This window comes from Moschus berezovskii, chromosome 11 (genome assembly GCF_049115385.1).
Source record: "Moschus berezovskii isolate FMDL1 chromosome 11, NW_MosBer_1.0, whole genome shotgun sequence".
NCBI classification, from domain to species: domain Eukaryota; kingdom Metazoa; phylum Chordata; class Mammalia; order Artiodactyla; family Moschidae; genus Moschus; species Moschus berezovskii.
The window spans coordinates 64,327,088-64,349,523 of NC_142470.1; the positions used below are offsets into that span (position 1 = coordinate 64,327,088).

At 43.2% G+C, this 22,436-nt stretch overlaps 1 protein-coding gene across 12 annotated transcripts in view; it reads left to right on the top strand.

The window, feature by feature from the left end:
• Window positions 1–5,431, top strand: part of BCL11A (BCL11 transcription factor A) — a 100,988-nt gene extending 95,557 nt beyond the window's left edge. For all 12 annotated transcript variants that reach the window (XM_088841419.1, XM_088841420.1, XM_088841422.1 and 9 more), the window contains one exon: window positions 4,923–5,431. Coding sequence is in view for 6 of the 12 variants with exons in the window: in XM_088841420.1 (XP_088697546.1) it covers window positions 4,923–5,024 (102 nt within the window). In the remaining 6 variants the exon portion in view is untranslated. The remainder of the gene's footprint in view (window positions 1–4,922) is intronic.
• The last annotated feature ends 17,005 nt before the right edge of the window (window positions 5,432–22,436 follow it).

Genomic DNA, 22,436 nt, shown 5'->3' on the forward strand with positions numbered 1-22,436 from the left:
GGTGCTTTATATTTAGATTGGAAAGAATTTCATATGCAAAGCATATTAAAGAGAAAGCCCGCTTTAGTCAATACTTTTTTGTAAATGGCAATGCAGAATATTTTGTTATTGGCCTTTTCTATTCCTGTAATGAAAGCTGTTTGTCGTAACTTGAAATTTTATCTTTTACTATGGGAGTCACTATTTATTATTGCTTATGTGCCCTGTTCAAAACAGAGGCACTTAATTTGATCTTTTATTTTTCTTTGTTTTTATTTTTTTTTTATTTGGATGACCAAAGGTCATTACAACCTGGCTTTTTATTGTATTTGTTTCTGGTCTTTGTTAAGTTCTATTGGAAAAACCACTGTCTGTGTTTTTTTGGCAGTTGTCTGCATTAACCTGTTCATACACCCATTTTGTCCCTTTATTGAAAAAAATAAAAAAATTAAAGTACACAATGTAAGCTTCTTGTGTCCTCATTTGACACACTCTGTAAATTACTTTCAAGAAAATAACAGGTTTTAAGAGAAGGCCAGTCAGTCTTTTTCAGGATTATTTCTATGGGCATTTTGATGCGTGTATTATACCCTAAAGGAACATAAAGTACTTACGATATTAAAATAGACATATCTCAAGCCATGGAAATAGTTTTTAGACTTTATAGTTCTAGAATAATTTTCAAGAAATGGAAAGTGTTTTCAGTCTGATGTTAAAAACTTTCCCTCCTTCTCTTAGCAGTAATCCATTCAGATATAAATGAAAAACTTACTGGTAATAGCATCTTAAACTTTTATTCCCTCTGGATTTTTTTTGCTGTTCTTGTCTGAAAGTTCTTTTCTATTCTCCCAACCTGCCCTATGGTAGAACATAATGTAAAAAAGGTGCTTTTTTTTTTTTTTTAAATCAGCTCTTTTCTTTCCAAGTAAGAGTCTTTCCTCAGACCCAAAATAACCCCACCCCTCAAATCTAAAAATCCAGAAATGAAGGCATCAGGTAAAAAAAGAGAGGAAAAAAGAAAGCAGTAACTAGGAGTTTAGCCAGCTTTAGCCAAATGTGTGGAATCAGCCACTGATTTCCTGAGATACATGAAGGTTTGCTCTGTGATTCTAAGAGCCTAAGGGACCCTAGATGGGACAGATGTTTTAGCTGTTTTTACAGAGTCTTTTTGACTGATAGCAAATGAGAGTGGGAATACCCTTTAGTTATCTTTTGGCCTACCAACAGACTTATAAAATGAAGCAACATCTTTGAAAAGCAAGTTAGGTCTGTCTTAAAAGCCCCTCCTTAGAAATCTGTGTTGTCATTTTTACAAATACTGCATGTTGCAGCATCTACACACGTACCTCTGTGATACTGTCTCCCTGTTCCCAGTGTAGATGAATGGATACGACATTGTTCTTATTTTTGTAAAAACCGAAACAAAAGCCATTCTGTTGTCTCGTGGTAGCATTTCTGTTGCTCAGTTCTTATGCCCTGGTGCCTTGTGAGGTGGCCTTTTCACGGAATGCCTTTTGTCTGAGGCAAGAATAGTTTTATCTTTCTAAAATACAGAGAAAGTAGGTGTACTTTTTAAAAAGTCTGATTGGGTGGAAAGCAGAGAGGCAAGAGAGGAATCCGGTAAGAGATGATTTGGGAGAGTATAGTGGAGGAGCTGGGCTGGCATGAGGGGGTACTTACAGAAGGTGATAGTTGGCAGTGAAGTGAGGGGAGATATATGTGTTTTAGATAAGTTTACTTTCACCAATGCAACCAGAATGCTTTTCAAGACATAGAGAAATAGTCTTCAGTGCCATGCCAGCTTCAGATATGGTGACTTCTGCTTCACCATATTAAATGTCCATAAAACTGCTGTGTGTTCCGATCACTCCTTTATTAGGAGCTGTGAGTACAGCTGTGCAGGTTTTATATACAGTATTCATTTTAATTTCCCAGTATATGATGCTCTTAGTGTAATTAGGTTTTGCATCCTGACAGACAGAATTAATGGTGGATACTCTATGCTTGTATGCTCAAATTTCTTAAATCAAACGGGGACTGGGGAGGGGTGCAAACATCTGGTGATAAATCACAAATTATGTTTGATTTACATAATCCCAAAGTTAAATAAATTTATTGGGAGACAGGTTCTTCAGGGTTCTCAATCTCCTGACTTATTGAAACCCTCCTATAAAATATTATTCCTGAAGCTGTGTGAATAATAGAAGCCTGAAAACCTAGGCAACAGAAGATAACTTATAAATGACATCTTGCATCCAGAACACTAAAATTAAAAATCTTAATTTAAATAATAAACATTTCCAACAGTAGATGAATTCATGATAAAGTTTTTTAAAACAAAGAAATAATAAGGATGAACACATTTCAGGATTCTCCAATTAAATTTATGTGACACCCTTGATGTGCTGAATGCAATGTTCTCTACGTACTTGAATGCCTGGTGCTTAAAATGTTCTCTTTTATCTTCATTTTGAAAACAATAAACAGGAGTACAGTAAATAACTATGTCTCACAGATTTTAACCTAGACACTCTGCCTTACATGTAGTGCCTTCATCCCACATACCGTCCTCTCTCTGTTTAGGACTTACAAAAAGAGTGAGATGGACATATTTTAAAGGTTGCTAAGAAGTAAGATTGGTTCTTCATTTGTACCAGCACTGGCAGGAAGTGTGAAGTAGCCGAGTTTTTTCCCAGGGCATTCTGTGATAGAACTGTTTATTTAAATACCATTTCTGTATATGCAGTAAGTTCATCCTGTATATATTCATAATGCTGGAAGTGAGAGCTTGAAAGGAAGTGGTGGTGGGGGTTAGATATCATTTCATTTGGGGAAATAAGGAAATGAGATGGTTTGTTCACAGACACTAAAAGTTTGTTAAAAGGTACTGGGATATGTCAGGCCTTCCTGAAAAGGAGTTGAGAAGCTTCAGGCCCCATCCTGTCCTGCTTCAATCACTTTACTCTCAGAGAGTGAGGGAGGAAATTCAGAAATTTCATTTTTTAAACCCCTCCCCTGCTCCATGATCTCCTATGACTGTGTTGTAATCGTGTGTTCTTCATTATGATTTGTTCCTCCATTGTCCCTGGGCCTGGTGTTTTCAGGAATGTTCACATCCTATACTCTTTTTTTTCTCTCCTCACCCGCCCCAGACTTCCCATTTAAAAAGAAAAAAAATTGTGGGGCTTTTGCTGGTATAAGGATGGGATTGGCAGTGCTCTTTAAACCTGCTTGGAAAAATGCTTTTTAAAAGATGGTTAGATTTTAAAAGATTGTTAGCTTCTAAAAGGCGTTAGCCACTTAGCAAATTTTCCTGTCTTCTAAGTCCCTGACACTTTCCCGATTAAGAATAAATGAACCCCTTTTTAGGGTCATGGACATCAGAACACAAAGATGGAACTGGGATGATGTACATTTACTCCAGGGCTGGTTTAGCTACAAATAGTAGACATGGGTTTTGGGTCTGCACTTTTTGCTTGCTGTCATCTTGTTATCCCATTAGGCCACTGGTTCATTTAGTAAAACACATGGCCAGTGAATCAGCCTTTAGGGGGATGGGCCTGTTTCTCTCTCTCTCTCTCTTTCCCAGTGTCATTCATGATCTTGGGAGGCAATCAGTTCCTCCCTTTCACGTGGGAAAGGAGACCAATACAGTTCACATGGGTCATTGTAGTCAAGAACCTAAACTGGACCGAATGCAACTCAATGGTTGATCCAAATACTGTTTTTTTGTTTCTGTAAAGTGATAAAGGGAGCATTTCTCAGGTCTTTACAAGATGGCAGAAAAGGCAAATTAAGCCATTTCCCCAAGGTCTGTCCTCTAAAGCAGGGCCCCCAAACCCATGGAGGGGGGCTGTGTTTTTAAATAATGGTGGATGTGGTACATGCCCATGCTAGCTATATACTTTTTCTGTTAGGATTTTAAATATCGGTAGCAGGCTGACAAAGTGGCTTGAAGAGGGTATCAGCGAAAGGAGCTTCAACGACAGTGACTTAGGGCTGGGCCCGGAATGGGGATTCCCCAGAGCCCACCTGGATACAGCAGGCCCCTCAGCTCAGGTCTCCACGCTCAGGGTGGGGGTTCGGAAAGCAGCCGAGCTCCAGACCCTGGGGCCTCCTGCGGCGCCAAGTCAGGGGAGAGGAGGCCCCAGGCCCCTGCTTCGGGTCGCCATGGCAACGAAGCCTGGAATGCCACAGTGGTAGCCCTCTTCCTGGGCACATCCCACATCCGGACTCCCAGTTCTGCTGCTTCAAGTCAATGTACACAGCAAGGGAGGAGCCCCGAAGGAAAATAACCACTCCCTTCTTCCCTCCATCACTGCCTTGCCCCCTTACAAAAAGAAAAAAAAAAGAAACGAAAACTGCATGTTTGAAAGAAACTACAGGCAGTTTTTGGTGCCATTTGGGAGCAACTGTTTTGAGTTCTGGTTTCCTCTTCAGAGATTTGTTCGCCTCTTGTAAATTGTTGGCTGCTTTGACGTTGAACTTGACAACATTTCATGTTTTCGTTGTGCTGCTTTTACATCAATTTTTATTTTTTTGTTTCTTTATAATTTTATTATTATTTTAAGGAAATGTCCCCCTCCCTCCCCCCTCCCCTGTTTTCCTCAACCAAAGGACTGTTTCCTACTCAGTTTGCTCAGTCATAAGGGCAAGTGTGTCCTTCCAGGTGTGTCCCCAGCTTATTAGGACTATCCTGGGATGGGGAGGGGGTCTGGGTCCTTTGGGGGAGGAGGGGAGAGAGGTGTGGGAAAGAACTCAGAGGTCAGAGATCTGGGGGAGATGGGGAGATTCAGGTTTAAATCATGCTTAAGATGCCGGTGGCTCAACCTGTGTTTAAGTTGTAATTTTTAAAAAGCTAGTTAGAGAACAGAAAATCACTGGGCCAAGTCACACCTGTATTTTATTTTTTCCTCCCTCCTCTGTCTCCAACCTCTTTCTAGGTTCTTCACACACCCCCATTCGGCGTAGTGCCCAGAGAGCTCAAGATGTGTGGCAGTTTTCGGATGGAAGCTCGAGAACCCTTAAGTTCTGAGAAAATTTGAACCCCCAGGGGCGGGGTGGACGCAAGCCGCCCAGCCGACATCTGCGTGGTCTGTCATCCTGCTAGTTTGTGATGTTTTCTGACAGTAGCCTCCAAGAAGCCGTTGTGCGAAGACAGAGTCCTGCAGTGTCCTTCCTGCCCGGGCCTGCAGTGTCATTTTATTTATATTTTTTAATAAAAAGTAAAAACAAAAAAACAGACCCACATTGGAACAGTGAATCAGCCCCCTAGAGAGGGTCTGTGGACCACCGCTGCTCTGAGTGCCGTCCTGGCCCCTCCGAGACCAGCCAACCCAATTCCCTGTCTTGTGGAAATGAGCATGAGTTCCCCAAACCCCTTGTTTCTGTACATTCTCTGTTGTCTTTTAAGAAGTGTGCTTAACATTGACACAATAAATGTTGGAGCTTTAGGTGGTGTGCGTTTGTTCTTTAATTATTAATGCTTATAAGACAATGCAGATGCTGTAGAACTGTGTTTCTGAACCCATGTCCTGCAGACACCTATCAGGTGGGAAGGAGGGACAGATTTGAGGGATGGGTAGGAGGTGTAGGGAGGGGAAATAGGCTACTGCTTATCAGATGGCATAAATTTTCAAGGAAAATCAAAATGCAAAACTTGGGAATAAATCATAGCAATATCATAATTAATGTAGTGGTAGTGTTGCTGTTTATTAATGCTGAAGTGTAGTTTTCCTAACTGTCTGACTTACAATTTGCATACCATTAAATAATGCATAATATGGCACACTAGATTCTGTTTTTCAAATATATGCTTTTGGTGGCTACTATGCAGGATTTGAGTTTGTCTTTTAATTTAGCTCAAGAAAGATAATGTCACTGGGTTAGTGGTAAATCCCAAAGAAGGTGATGAATATCAGTAGTTGTTTATTAAATATTCTAATATTAGGTTCCCAAACCTTCAGCAAATATATCTTAGCGCAGACAAACAAACAAACATAAAACTTCTTTATTACTCACACCAGGAAATTTGGGGCAGATTTTATAAGGGGAAAAGATGATAGGAGGAAAAAGTTCCACATCAGAACACTCTATTGTCATTGTAATAGCACCCCATTCCTTAGAAATTAGTGACACAAATAAGTTAGGTCTACAAATGAGTGATAAAAATTCCTTCTGGCTCAGTTAATTTGCAAAGAACTTTTCTCACTTTGGTGTTTTCTATTGCCTAGAGATCCAGACGAGAACTAGAGACAATATAGCATATTAAAACAGGTTTATAAATAATAGAACTCAGACACCTGTGTGTTGCAGGTTTACATATTGGCTGTGAACGCAAGTGGGGAAAATCTTACCCACTCACCCTCTGGCTAGGTTACCTAGCCTAGTGAGAAGACAGCAAAATAATTGGCATCTGGATTCTTTCCTGCTTATTCATCATAAATAATGACTCCTCGCAGTCATGTGCTGCTTTATGCGTGATACGGTGCTTTCATGTGCATTGTTTCATCTGATCCTCAATGGAATAGATCTCAAGGCTTCCACTTTGTGGATGAGAAGACTGAGGCTCACCAAAGTTAAGGGCTTGCCCAAAGCCATGTCACTGAGGAGAGCAGAGAAGCCAGTGTTCTGGTGTCTTCTCAGCTTAATTCCACTGAACTCTGTGACTGGTCAAAAGGATTGTCTCTTACTGTGTTAGCACATAAGCTGTAAACGTTCACCAACACACCAACGTATGGCTCTCACTCAGAGATCGAGGATGTCCACTATAAGGACACACGAAGATGTCTGTTCCTAACTACTGTGAGCACTGCAGAGGGGAGCTTGGAGCAAGCATGACAATTAACTGGTCGGTGAGGTGGCTTGGATGAGTTTTTGAGAGTTCCTCTCATCTAGGTGAGATGGGACCTCCAGACAAGGGTTATTTTTTGGAGGAACATTCCCTGCCCCACGTTCTGCCTCTGTTACCGAAACCTCAGACCATTAGGGATTCCGGGACAGCATCTTCCCTGAACGTGCTAAGCCTCTTGCCAATACCTAGAAACGGTAACTCTGCTTCACAAAGGAGACCCGACTGAAATAGAACAAACAATCCTGGATTTGGGGACAACTTCAGCCTTGGTGCTTGCTACACTTTCATTTCTGACCTGTGTGTTTCCACCTCTACCTCTTATTTCTTCTTGGAGTCAGAGTGTAAATAAATGATATCTCTAGAAGTAGGGTGGGGGGATGGTTGGGGGGAGGAGAGGGAGTGGGTAAAGTGTTTATTTTTCTTAGTCCTCCTTTTGGAGAAGAAAGATCCCTCATTGAAGCAAACAAACAACAAACCAACCCAAAACTCCAAACTCCACATATCTTCCCCCATACCCTTTTTCATTGAAAGAAAATAAAAATTCAATTTTGAAATTCATTGTGAGATGACGGTGGTACATTAGGGCTAGAACTTTTGAAAGTCCATGCAAGATGAATGTTTTGGGAAGACAGCTCTCTGTGTGATATGCCAAGGTCATGATTCTCCATGAATGGTGGAAGCAGCTGAAGGCACTGACAAATCCGATCAGGGTGCTTACTGTACCCTCTCCCCAGATAGAAACTTCAAATTGCAGAGAGATTAATTGGTTGCCAGGCATGCACCAAGCGTGGACTAGAGGATGCAGTCCCAGGTTTTCAGGAAGGTAGGGACCAAATACCGGACATTGTTCTTACCCTCCCAAGCCTGGTGTGTGAACGTTAATTCTGTCATCTGTCCAAATTGTCACACTAAACAAAAAGTTCTGTTAGCTGTCTGGGTCCATGGTGGCGTATACTCAGTAGCTTCTACAGCACCCAGCACCAGGCCATTTGAACATTGGTGGTGCTGGAGAAAAAAGTGATTGTATCAAAATCGGTGATAAACAAACAAAAATGGTGGTAATGAAAAATCTTAGGGAAGAAGAGCAATCTTGGATCCTGCTGAGGTCTAATTGAGTGCCCAGACCTCGGCTAAATGTACCCTGGGCATTTTTACTTGGAGTTTTCCAGAGTATTTGTATTAAAGTCCCATCTTTCAAGCAGTAAGAAATATCTTTCCAGATTTTTGTGTGCTGACATGATTTTCCTTTTTTTTGAAAGCTAGATAGTGAGGTGAATGGTGAAGATGATTATTCATACTAACAGGTTTTTTTTCCAGTGCTAATGTTCATGGGGTCGCAAAGAGTCGGACACGACTGAGCGACTGAACTGAACTGAACGTTTATTCCTATGAAGAATTCTTATTCTTATATAGATTAGTATCCCCAGAGGGTAGAGGTAGAGAGGATCAGAATGGAAGTGTTTCGTAGGTGTTGGTTCTCTTCTTACACGCCACACAACATTGGCTCCTTTTTGGGTGGAGTGAGAGGGAAGAGATTTGAGGAATTTGCATAGTGGTTGTGAAGATTTCATTGAGTTCAATTGGAAGTTCAGAAGCCACATGTGTTCAAGCACACCTTTCAAGGACCACCTGAGTTCTTCATCAACAGGGAAAGAGTAAGGTGAGGCTCCTTTTCTCTGACTCCCTAGCGGAGATAGCACTTTCCAGTTTGCACTTCTCCGGGGGTACATTAAGCTAAAAAATGTCTCAATTCCAGAAAAATCCAGAAGCAGTCATTCTTTCTCTTCCTATCTTAGTGTAAATTAAGATATCTATTGTTGGGACTTCCCTGCCTGGTGGTCCAGTGGCTAAGGCTTTGTGCTCCCAGTGCAGTAGGCCCAAGTTTGATCCCCGGTCAGGGAACTGGATCCCACATGCTGCACCTAAAAAGATCCTGCATACCACAAGAAAGATTCTAGGTGCTGCAACTAATACCCAGCTCAGTAAAATAAATAAATACATTAAAAAAAGAAATATATATATATATATATATATATATACATATATATATAGTTAAATCACATTACCTTTCTCCTTGCTTTATATTTAAAAAAATGCTCCCAGGAAATAATTAAGATTTATAGAGCACTTTTGGGCTTCCCTGGAGGCTCAGATGGTAAAGGTTCTGCCTGCAACGCAGGAGACCTGGGTTCAATCCCTGGGTCTGGAAGATCCCCTGGAGGAGGGCATGGCAATCCACTCCAGTATTCTTGCCTGGGGAATCCCATGAACTGAGGAGCCTTGTGGGGCTACAGTCCGTGGGGTCGCGAAGAATGAGACACGACTGAGAGACCAACACTTTCAGATTTTCATAGAGCACTTTTACAGACGTGACTATCAATTTTCCTGGTGATTCTAAAACTTTGGTAGGACAAGTATAGACTAAATCTCGAAAGGAACCACAGCAATCATTCATTTTACAGACCAGGGCAACAGAGGCCTAAAGATTAAGTGAAGGACCTAAGATCACACAGCTTGAAAAAAGTGAGAGCCAAGCTTGAAACCACACAGTTAGTGGCTGAGCCAGAATTGGAACCCAAGCCTTCAGCTCCTGTGCAAAGGAATTCAAGCTGCAAATCTTTCCCTTGTGACCTACTAAATTCAGAAGCAGGAATGGCAGAAACAGTGTGCATTACAGAAGGACTTAAGAATGAAATCAAAAGCTTGTTTTGGTGCCAGTCCTAGTGGGGAGTATGTAAGTGTGTCCCATATTTCAAGGGTTTCTAAATGGCATCCTGATGACAGGGCATACTGAGGTCACTACCTGGAAAGATTCCTCCTTTAATACACCCCTCTGTTGGTAGAAATGAACTTAGGACCCACGAATTGCTGGGAGACAGCATTTAAAGTTTAAAGGGCATAAAAAAAAAAGCTACTCACCAAACCAAATTCATCTCAAATGTCTTAAATAGATCTCACAATCTGTTCCATTCTCTAGGCAAGATTTAAGGGAAACGCCCACCTAATTTGCATTTCATGGCCTCATCACATCCAGTTAGAGAATTCAAATGGCCAATAGCATGACCTGAATTCTGTTACTAGGGATTTTTAATTTTGAGTTCAAAGATGGTGAGATAGCAATGAACTAAATGGAGGGTTGACTGAAATGGTATACAGCTCTGGGTTGTGAAGGTTATTCCACTTACTAATGCTATTTAGGCTGCACAGTCTTTTTCTGTGCAAAGTGAAATCTTAAGTCACTTCCCCTTTGATCAGTGGTTCCTGGTTCTGTTTCTGTTGTTTATCGCTAAGTCATGTCTGACTCTTTTGCGACCCCATGGACTGTGGCCCAGGCTTCCCAGATGGCTCTAGTGGTGAAGAACACACTTGCAGGAAACATAAGAGATGCAGGTTTGATCCCTGGGTCAGGAAGATCCCCTGGAGGAGGTCCTGGCAACCCACTCCAGTATTTGTGCCTGGAGAATCACATGGACAGAGGAGCCTGGCGGGCTCTAGTCCATGGGGTTGCAAAGAGTTGGACACAACTGAAGCAACTTCACATGGATGCATAGACTGTAGCAAGAATTCTCCAGGCAAGAATACTGAAATTGGTTGCCATTTCCTTCTGCAGAGGATCTTTCCAACCCAGGGATCAAATCCATGTCTTTTGCATTGCAGGCAGATTCTTTCCCACTGAGCCACCAGGGAAGCCCTCCTGGCTCTGTGAGGAGATGTACAAATTCTGTCTCAACTTTTTATTAGATCTGCTGTGTTCAGGTCTTCTACTGCCATTTCTTTTCTTGCCAGTCATCCTTTGATTCATGTTTACTTCTTTGAATGGACATGGGTTGACTTTGAATATCTTGAGACTGATAGGACTTCAACTGCTGCGTGCAGCAGCTGTTTAGAGCCCGCATGGGCAGAGCCATCCCCGAAATAGGAGCAGGACGGCAGGAAGCCTCACGGAGCAACAGCAAATCAAATATCCCTGTTGAGGATGGTACGAGAGGAAGTAATTTGACTGATTTTTTTCCCTTGGTGATAGTTCCCTGAATTTCCTGAAATGGTGATGCAAAAAGGGAACTTCTGTTGTCCCTTCTGCTCCTCTCTCCCTGCCGATTTGTCCTCTCTTCTCAGGCACACAGAAAGCAAGCCTAGGAAGATGTGCGTGAAAATTCTCTCCCTTTGGTGCTAAGATGTGTTGCTCATGCTCTTTTTCAGAGTGCCTGATTTTACCTATTGCTGGCTTCCCTACACTAAGGGGGGGGGAAATGAAAGTGCAAATACTCCTCTTTGGAGCAACAGCTCACTCAAAGCTCAGAACCCAGAAACACGAGAGGTTTTCCTTTAAAGGGGTCACCTTTGTATGGATTTGCTGATAGCCACTTTGCCTTATATGTGGAGTTCTTTTCATTTTTCAGCTTCTTCCAGTGTGTGTGTGTGTCTGCTCAGTCACTTCAGAGTGTCCAACTCTTTGCGACCCCATGGTCTGTAGCCTTCCAGGCTCCTCTGTTCATGGGATTCTCCAGGCAAGAATACTGGATTTGGTTGCCATGACCTCCTCCAGGGGATCTTCCTGACCCAGGGATCGAACCTTTATCTCCCGCATTGCAAGTGGATTCTTTACCCCTAAGCCCCTGGGGAAGCCCTCATCCAGAGTGCATTTTCTTTTCCTTCTGACATGGTGATGGATCAGGGATGGACTCCTGGTAGTTTTGATCCAGGCCAATGAAAAGTGCTGGTCTCTTGAGTTGGCAATTCTGAGTTGTAATCCTGGCTTTATCTTTGCCTTGCTCACCCACCTGCTATCCTCTCTCTGTACTTGACCCCATTCAAGGCCCATTTCTTCCTCGAAAGAAGGAAGGACACACCCTGCTTCCTACCTCCTTTCACCCAGCAGCACAGAACAGTGACAATAGTACGAATACTCTGGACTCCAAATAGGATGAGGGGTACTGACAACCAGTCTTGATGACTGTGGGGCTGTGGGGTTGTGGCCCATCTTAAGAGTCTCTTTTTCTTTGCTTTTGGTTAGCAGACCCATTTCTTTTTATAAGTTGATGTCACAGAAAAAAAAAAAAGCTGTAATGATTTTTGTTTGAACTCTAAAGCTGTCATGTTTTTAAAATGTTCAAATTTTGGAGATGGTTGCATTTGCAATGCTCAGGTGAGTTTTATCACTTCAGTGCATCTTAAAGTTGCAGGTACCTCTCTATGCCTCACCCTGCTGGAGGGTAGCTTTGGAGGACAGTTTTCTTCCACAGACCTTGTGCATCTAACCAAGGGTTGCAAAGCACCACACGTCTTCTGGTGCCTGGAGACTGAAGGCCAGGTCGTGTCCAAAATGTGACGTCTGATTGAGCACCTCAGCTGTTTTGCCTGGTAAAGAGCAAAACATAGGTTAAAGTAGAAATGATAATACCAGTTGATATATATTGGGAATTTACTATGTTCTGGGAATAACAATGAGGGTTTTCTTTTTTTATGAAAATATCTAATTTATTTATTTGGCTGCCTTGGGTATTAGTTATAGCCCTTGAGGTCTCTAGCCGTAGTGCACTGGCTTATTTCCTCCACGACATGTGGGAACTTAGTTTCCTGATCAGAGATTGAACCAGCGTACCCTGCACTGCATGGTGGATTCTTAATCACTGCACAACCAGGTAAGTCCCACAGTAAGAGCTTTCCATGCATGTTCTTGTTCTTATGTCTTCTTTATAACCACCTTGTGGGGCAGCTACTACTATTATTCCTGTTTTACTGAAGCTTAGAGACACTAAACGGAGAAGGCAATGGCACCCCACTCCAGTACTCTTGCCTGGGAAATCCCATGGACGGAGAAGCCTGGTAGGCTACAGTCCATGGGGTCGCTAAGAGTCTGACGCGACTGAGCGACTTCACTTTCACTTTTCACTTTCATGCATTGGAGAAGGAAATGGCAACCCACTCCAGTGTTCTTGCCTGGAGAATCCCAGGGACGGGGGAGCCTGGTGGGCTGCCGTCTATGGGGTTGCACAGAGTTGGACACGACTGATGCGACTTAGCAGCAGCAGAGACACTAAAATGACTTGTCCAAGGTTATACCATTTGTACTGCTGCTGTGGTTCCTCACTCTGGAATCCTCTTAACCTCTACATATGGGCCTCCAGGGACTATCTCATTCTACAGGTTTGTCATCATATGTAATGCCATGGTTGGGGGTATCATATGAAAATAATATGAAAACAATGCTAATTAAACTGATTAGGAAGTGTACTCAAAGTGGCTTTGCTGACTGGGTTCTGGTTCTGTTAACTACTGAGCAAGGTCAGTGTCAGTGTTTCCTACAGTGCTTGCATTTCTATCTGTCCTTGGTGGTGGGAAGATGAGTTTGATTTTGTTAGGCATATCTGAGGAATTCACTCATGCATCTGCAGTAAGGCTCATTCATTTGTTCAATCAACAAATATTTATTAGGTCCCTGCTATAAGCAACCTACAGAGCTAAGTGCTGGGGAAGGAGGCAAAGAGGTAAAAGGCACAGTCATTGCCCGTCAGAAATGGCCACCAGTGGAGAATTAAATTAATTAGAATCCTTCTAAATAACTAGTCTTAGTTGAGTTGATGTGGTGAGAACAGTGAGACTTTTAAAATGCTAATATATAATTCACTTTGCCAAGCATAGACAGCAGTCCCAGGCAAGGGGCTTCAGAGCTCCCAAATGAATGGGAATGATATTCTTTATACCTTACCAGTAGGATGCACACTTAAAAGTTGTTTTCAAGTGGTGGAGATGAGTATACACTGGTGTTTCTTCATCTGGCCCCGTCTTACTGGGAAAAATTAACAGCAGGTAATTTAGAAGGAGGGAGTAATAGAGACACAGTTCTTGTTCTGGAATCAAAGATAAGTGACCTATAAAGGGATACGTCCAGGTAGTCAACCATCTGAGCTGTCTGTGACTGTTTACATCTAATGTAATCCAAATGGAGCATGACAAAGACATCTTTACTTCTCCTACATGCAGTCCTACGATCTCTCTCAGAACATCAACATCAGCTAAGCTGGTTTTCTCTACCTACAATGTGCAAGGTGAAGTTCTAGGCACCATGGATAACTACAAAAACTATAGAACTTCCCTGGTGGTACAGTGGATGAGAATCTGCCTGGCAGTGCAGGGTACACAAGTTCAATCCCTGGACTGGGAAGATCTGCATGCCTTGGAGCAACTAAGCCTGTGTGCTACAACTACTGAGCCCGCATATCTAGAGCCTGTGCTCTGCAACAAGAGAAGCCACCTCAGTGAGAAGCCTGTGCACTGCCAGGAAGAGTAGCCCTGGCTCGCTGCATCTAGAGAAAGCCGCTCGCAGGCTTTGGAGCACAAAGATGCAGCACAACCAAAAAACAAACAAACAAACGAATAAATAATTTAAAAAAAGAAACCTGCCCCCCCAGTTATAACACCCCACTCCTGGTCCTAATGTGAGGGATAAGACTATAAGCATACAAGCATATAATAAGTAATTAATAACTAAAAGGTACAATAGGATTAATTCAGAAGTGAGATATGAACTGTAGGAATGTAAAGGAAGATAATTTCTTTGGGACTCACAAAAATGTTGAGCTTTTTGGTTGGTCATCAAAGGTAGGCTAGGATTTAGATGATGAAGAGAAAGGATGAGGGCAAGTCAGTTCAAGGTACTGTTGTGATGTTTGGAGGGCAATGGGTAGACCAGGGAGGCAGGGGAAAAAAATGGTTTTATATGAAAATCATGGAAAATAAGATTGGAAATTAACCTGGAGCCATTTTGTGGAGGAGCTTTAATGATAGGGGTTTGCATTATAGTCAATAACAAGTCTTTCAAAATTATGCCCATAGAAAAGTCTTAGGAAGAGTGTGACCAGGTATGGAATGGATTGACAGGGAACCCAGAGACCAAGAGACTAGTAGGACATGATTCTTGAAGGTGTTGGCACTTTCCTAGAGGAAGGACTCTGCTGTGAGTATAGTATTTGTGTCAGATTATGTAGTCATCCTTATCACATTCAAGTGGGCAATGATCACATTGTTCAATGGTATATCTAAATTCCCCACTTGCCCTAGTCTAGAGCAGTGGAAGTCCACAAAAGGTCTTCCTTATATGATGACTGTTGATAAAGCCTACCCAATGAAGGGCATAAAGATGAAGAACTTGAAGGTCAGTTAGTTCCTAGAGACGGACCACATTTACAATACAAAGTGAAAACATCAGGTCTCATGGAACATTTAACACTTTACCATCATCTCAAGCACAATGATAAATTCAACTGGAAAAAGAACAGAAAGCTACAAGAGGAGGCTCCAAGGACTTTCCTCTTTTAGGTGGAAGATTTATGAAATTTTTCATTCTCTTGATTACTTGTATAAGTTATATTATGTTGCTTTTTTTCTTTGCAGTCCGCTTGTTGATACATGCTATGTCCCATAATAATAAGATTTAATTGCCACTTGGCCACAAAATTAGATGAGTTTCATAATGAAGGTAAGAATTGAAAGTAAGCAAGCATGTTTACCTGGAATCAGTGAAATGTTCTCTGCATAAAGTAAGGTTGAGCAAGCTGGGGCTTCACTCTATTGGAGTTTATATTTCAAAAACAGGGACCTTTGTATTTTTGTATTGCAGTCATATAATCTAATATCCTTCCATGCCTCATATCTCTTGCCTGTTATTCTGTTCCTTCTGGAATCAGGACTGGTCTATGACTGTCTGGTGTCATAAATCAGGACATCTAAGGCATATAAAGAATAATTTTTGGCACTGGGTTTCGGATTCTCCCTGTCACCATTGTTTCTCCCAGAGTCCCCTCCCCATTCCTATGACCTGTCCATGGCCACAAGCCTCGGCCCTGGTCCCACCTCTCATGTAAATTGTCAGGATGTAAATACAGGATGTAAATAAGAGAGTGGTCGGGAGCTTCCCAAAGGGATTCAACACACATGGAAACTTTCCCCTGACATCTGAGAACATTTTGACATTACCAGTATGGCCTGTGTCTCCCCTCCCACTTAAATAAAGTATAATGGGAAAAGTTAAGTATTCCCAATAGACCTTGATGGGGACCAGGGAGGAAAGTAAGGCCTATGTGTGATGCAGCCCATGGAGCAGAGGACAAAGCTCCCTTCTCGAGCTAAACATCTCCTCTTCCTTGTTGACACCTTAGTAAAATAATGGCTGAAAATCATGTGCACTTGGTTAGGAAACTCAAGTGTCCACACAATTGTTTAACAGTTGGCATATAACTGCCCTTTCTATTTTCCCTGGGAGTCAGAATGACGGTGTCTGTACAGGAAGCATGTGCCTTATGTGCGGTTTCACCTTCAATTCCTTACGTATACTCCTGTCTACAGCATAAGCATACTCATGTCTTATGAGGGCTGCCTGTCCACACTCATACGGACAGGAAAACACACCTTGTCTATAATGACTGTAATGATCTCAAGGACATGATTGGGCTTTGATCTCTGATATTCATCACTCCGAGGTTTCCAGAGTCTTATCTTCAGAAATTGTATTCGCTCTGGGCTCCCACCTCTCTTCTCCAGGAGTTAAAGCTCAAGGCGACAGAGCTGAGCTGGGGAAGCTGGGTTTATCCTTTCCTGGTGTACGGAGTCATTGTGTCTACAGAACAGATGTGGGATGGGCAGGAGCGGAGTAAACCTGTCCCCTCTCCTACTGGAAATCACATTTAATTCTGACCCAAGGGGCCTCCGTGTTACAAATGGAGAGGTAATTAAGCCTCCAGACTCAGAGCCTTTTGGGGTGAGAGGGCTTAGTTTTTCATATCTGCATTGAGTATATTTTTGAAGAGCAGAGGGTGGGGGTAAGGGAGGCTTAGGAAGCCTTGATGAGAACGGAAACAAGATGACAGGTGTTGGGCGTATTGCTGTTAGGTGGCATGGATAAACAAACACATATTTAAAAATTCGTTTCAGTTTTAAAGAGCTCAAAGAATTCTACCAGCATCCTGGGTGGTGTGATGGAGGAATGGGAACGCCGACCTACCTGGCAAGGGCTCACGGGAAGGTGTGGGGTCTGGAATGCTCCTCCTGCTTTCATTATTATTAAAAAAAAAATTATGTTCAAAGTGGAAAAGTTTCACCTGCAGAGACCAGATGTGAGACCTCGAAGGACAAGAGCCCTCCGCTGGTAACCACACTTGGTTGTTAACCAACACAGCCAAGGATGGAGCCCAGTGACCTAGAGGGAGATGGCTGAGGTAACCAATCCCCAGGAGCGGTCCCCCCCGAGGAGTGTCGGTCCCACTTCAGCCACTGCCGGCAAGGAACATTCCACTTGCTGCTGCTGCTCTGTGTTGATTTAGTCGATCCTTCCTGGGTGTGTGGCTGCAGTGAGGCTTGGAAAATCTGAAGCAACCAAGAGGACTTGAGATTTCCATTTAGGAATGTTGACACCTTCAAGGGATGCAGAGAGCATATGCATGTGTGTGTGTGTGTGTAGGGTTTGTACAGAGAGTGGGGGTCACTCCCTCACTCCCCCCAGCTGTGTTAGCACTGGTGAAGGGGAAGTTGCCCCTGTACACTGCAAAACCCTCCCCTCTCACCACCCGTTTCAGGAACTAAGCTGAGAGAACTCTCTAGCATGGGCACCCTTAGTTTTTTTTTTTTTTTTTTTTTGATGGGCCAAGCTTACAGTTTTCAAAGTGCTATGACAGGATGGTTGCAAAAATAAAAAGCTAGTGAAAGCTTAGTCACAATATTTCTATAGCTGGCAATCAAAAGATCATATTGCATGCAACTGGCAAAATCATCATAGAGAAATTATGCATTTTCCAGAATACCTTATTCCCTTCTGTGTATTAAACATTACTTTAATATTCTGGTGACAATGTTTTATAATTAATCTAAATGTAAGGGAATGAGCACACCAGAGATTATGTCTCCACGCAAAGAGGTGAAAAAGCCTTTTTTGCAGTAGCAGACTGGATTACTGACTCAACTCCTTCCACTTAGGAGCAGCCACGGATATCACTAAGGCTGATATCCTGCCCCTTCCTCCAGTGAATGCAAACATTCTGTACACTTTGGAGAGTAAAACCCTTTCACTCATAAGGGTGTTATGTTAACACAGAAGAAAAGCATTTTAAAAATTGCATTAGTTCACAGACTTACATTGAACTCATGAGGGGGAATCTAGCCCCAGAGAGATAAAAACTAAAGAGCTGAGCTATAAACCAGTATTATAACATCCTTATTATAAGATGCAAATTGAGGGACCCAATTCACTAAAACACATGTTACTGGTATTTAATTTTGCTTGTGGGAATATATCAGAAGTTGGCCTATGCCTTTTGCATAGTCTACTTAAAAGGAGGGTGTATAACTTCATATTTAAAAAAAAAAGTGATAAAGAAGCACAGGGCAAGCCAGGATTGAAAGATAATTGCAAGGATCTAATTTAAGTGTCAGTATACACAGCTTTCCTTTCCAGGTTTGGACTTAGAGGCACCACATTGGCAAGGGAAGGCCAGCGGGGCTTGCTCCTGCGTGGGATGTCTGGGTCCTCCATCAGGGGAGCAGAAGGGGCCAGCCAAGCCAGTGGGGAGGGAACTCTGGTGGGTGGGGGACAGAAGATGCAGGCCCACGCCCAGTGGTCATCGCAGGAACTTCACTCGAACTAGTATGGTTGTGAGCCTGTGGTTTGGAGCAGAGAAGATGCACTTCCCCATGAGAAAAAGGTCAGTTCCTCTTTCCTTGGGTGGCACAAACAGCCTGCAGAGTGTTCTTGGACTTCCTGCCACTGCTACCACTACCACCCCCGCCCCGAATAGGTGAACTATGCTTCCCTCTCAAGCTGACATGGCGAGGTTGTACCCTGCAACTTCCAGGGAGCCATTCCTGTGGGACTTGACAGATGGGAAAACTGGTGCTTAGCCTTCCCCACCTCTCACCACCCTCCTCACCTGGGGACTCTGCGGGTGGGGAGCTCTCCCTCAAAGTGCTCAAAGTGCTATCTGTGGGTCAGAGCGCTGGCACAGAGAGTGCGCATCACCTCAAGCCTGGTAGAAATGTGCAACCTGCAGCCCCGCCCCAGGGATACCGAGTCATAGTCTGCATTGACTTTTGAGAAGTATGGCCAACCCCATGCTGCGATCTACAGCGTCAGCACCCCCGTTTCACCTCTACCATGTTGGATTTGTATAATGAATAAAGAGTCCTCCAAACATCTAATTGCTTTTTTTTTATGGGGATTCCCAGGTGGTGCGAGTCGTATAGAACCCGTCTGCCAATGCAGGAGATGTAAGAGACGTGGGTTTGAAAAAAAAAGTTCCTGGGTTGGGAAAATCCCCTGGAAGAGGATATGGCAACCCACTGTAGCATTTTTGCCTGGAGAACCCCATGGACAGAGGAGCCTGGCGGGCTACAGTCCATGGGGTCGCAAAGAATCGTACAGGACTGAAGTGACTTAACATACATGTATGGAAAGAGTGAAATCTTTATGACTAGAGGGAAGAAAATATCATAGGAAGCATAGGGATACATTGGATGTGTCGGGCACAAGCATAATACACTGTTAAACACTACCTTAGATACTATTAAGGTCACCTGGATGGTGGGTGGGGAGGGAAGAGGCACCCAGCCCATGGGAGCATGAAGGGGTTGGCTGAAGCTCTAGAAGAAACTTTGAACATAAGAGTGGTCTGGCCCTGCCTGGCCTTCTCCAGAAATAGGCTGCCACAGCAGCAGCAACCTCCTTGAGAGTGGAGGTTAGGTAGACAGGGAGGAGACGGAAAGGGTGGAGGGCAGGGACGCCCGGGCCACCGTAGATGATTAAACTTGCCGACCTGGAAGCTGGCTGGGTAAGCCTTCAGTGATTTCAGGGTCTTCTTGGACTAACTCTGCTCCAACTAGCCTGCCAACACTTCAAATTCCTTTAATAAGATGAAAATCCTTTCATAACACAATTAGGAGAGAAAATGCTTACATGGCAAAGGTTGGGTTGAGGTAACACTGAAGCGTGAGCAAGTTAAAAAATAACCAGCCAGGGACTACCCAGGAGGTCCAGTGTCTAAGACTCCAAGGAGGTTCCATCCCTGGTCAGGGAGCTAGATCCCACACGCCACAACTAAAGATTCTGTGGGTCACAACTAAGACTCAGCACAGCCAAGTAAATAAATAAAAATTAAAAAAAAAGAATAACCAGTCAATCAATCCTCAAGTCTGGACAGATGAGGAGATGGGCCTGGCTTGTTTGGCTGGGCCAACAGACTCAGCTAAACTCAGCTAAGTTAGAGAAGACGGCTGACTGCTGAACATGGATTTTTGAGGACTCCACTCTTAGCTATGAGTGGGGCCCAGTTTACTCCACCCTGAGCAAGATGAATGAAGCCTCTGAGGAAGTATTTTAGTCCTGCAGCTGCAAAGGCCACAGCTCAACTTTGCATTATTCAACAATGGTTTTGTTTTTTGTTTTTAAACCCAGATTATTTCATATACCAGGAGTTTGTCTCCTAGGGCTTATTAAATGGAACATTTTATTTAAATGTCTTGTTTCTCCACCTTTGCCTGTCCCGCACTTTGTGACTTTCCCTGGAGCAAGCACAGTGCCTCCATACCATTCTCTGTAGAGATGCCCAGGTGTAAGCAGCCTGTTTGAAGGGCCGAGAAGACCTATGGTGGAATAACTTCCTCTCCTAGGATGGATTTTTCACATGGTGTTATCCACGTGTATCCACGTCTCTGGAGTGAGTACCTTACTTATGTTTTTCTTTTATTTTTTAAAGGCAAAGAGGATATTTTTCATGAGGCTCTCAAAGTTCAGATTACACCATCAGACTGATGGACAGGGGACTGAGGAAGAAGCAGGGATGGGATCATTAATTAATGCTTTCAAATGTGTGGATTAAGCTGCTCATGTTTTCCCGATAGTTCAGACCCAGGTTCTAGCTTCAGTTCATGTGTGGCCTTTGAGGATCCACCTCTCCAGGTGCTTCCTTTGGGAGGGAGAGCCCTGGGTGACTCTGTCATGTGGAATCAGAAGGAACGATTCCTGAGCACTTGAAAGAAATGCTTAAATGATAGCACTGACTCTCTGGGGAGGCAGTCACATGTCTTTGGAGGAGGCACGTGTAGTTTATGGAGGTCTGTAATTCTATTTAGACTTCCAGTCATTTTCTTGTTACTGTTACCACTACATTGGTGTAATTATTGGCCTACAAAGCAGTTCACAAGCTTTCTCTTATTTGATGCTCAAAGCGTCTCTGTAGCATGATACCAGCTGGACAAGTAGTGTTATCTCCCTTTCACTGACAAGGAAACTGAGGTTCAGAGCAGTTTAGGGGAGCTTATCTGAGATCACACAGTTAGTTAGAAGTCAAGTCCCAGGGTAGACATTTCAGTACTTTGTGAAGATGGCATATAGCAAGATCCGTAGACCACTGTTTCTTTGACAAGTTCACGTCCTCTGCTTTGCTTCTTCCTGCCTCCAAGGTAATAAGTTGCTTCAGTGCCCTCTCCTGGGGCAAACTTTGGAAGCATCTCATCAGTGCTAGGTAGCTACCATTTGGTCCAGCATTCTACTCCAAAAGAATTGGAAGAATTGTATATATCCAAAAGAATTGAAAGCAGGGGCTCAAACAGATATCTGTATACCCACGTACACAACAGCATTTCTCACCAAAGCTAAAAAATGGAAACAACCCAAGTGTCCCTCTCAGATGAACTGATAAACGAATGTGTTACATACGCACAATTAAATACTGTTCAACCATAGAAAGAAATGAAGTTTTGACCCATGCTACAATGTGGATGGACCTTGAAAACATTACGCTTAGTGAAACAAGGCAGTTACAGAAGGACAAATGTTGTACGATTTTCCTTATATGAAGTACCTGCTGCTGCTGCTGCTAAGTCACTTCAGTCGTGTTCGACTCTGTGTGACCCCATGGACGGCAGCCCACCAGGCTCCCCCGTCCCTGGGATTCTCCAGGCAAGAACACTGGAGTGGGTTGCCATTTCCTTCTCCAATGTGTGAAAGTGAAAAGTGAAAGTGAAGTCGCTCAGTCATGTCTGACTCGTAGTGACCCCATGGACTGCAGCCTACCAGGCTCCTCCGTCCATGGGATTTTCTAGGCAAGAGTACTGGAGTGGCTTGCCATTGCCTTCTCTGCTACAATAGGCAAAATCATAGAGACAGAAAGCAGAATACAAGTTGCCAGGGGCTGGTGGGAGGGGAGAAGGGAGTAGTTTAATGGGCACACAGTTTAGATTGGAGATGATGAACAAATTTGAGAGATGGATGGTGGTGATGGGCACACAGAACTGTGACTGTAGATAATGCCACTGAATTGTACACTTACACATGGTTAAAATGAGAAATATTAAATATTATGTTATATACATATTTTATCACTATTAAAAAATTGTTTTTAAAAAAGCAGGAAAACAAAACTCAAATATAAGACAACAACAAAATAAGAAGAAATAAAAAAGGAGGCAAAGCAAGCAGAGAAAGTACAGGGTAAAGGGTAGGGCTGGTGTGGGAGAGACAAAGGCATGGAAATGGAAGCAAGCAGAGGGAAAGGAAAGGGCCTGGAAACAGGTGCTGGGCCCAGGGCTCTGCAGCCTGCATGGGGCAGAAGGGCATCTC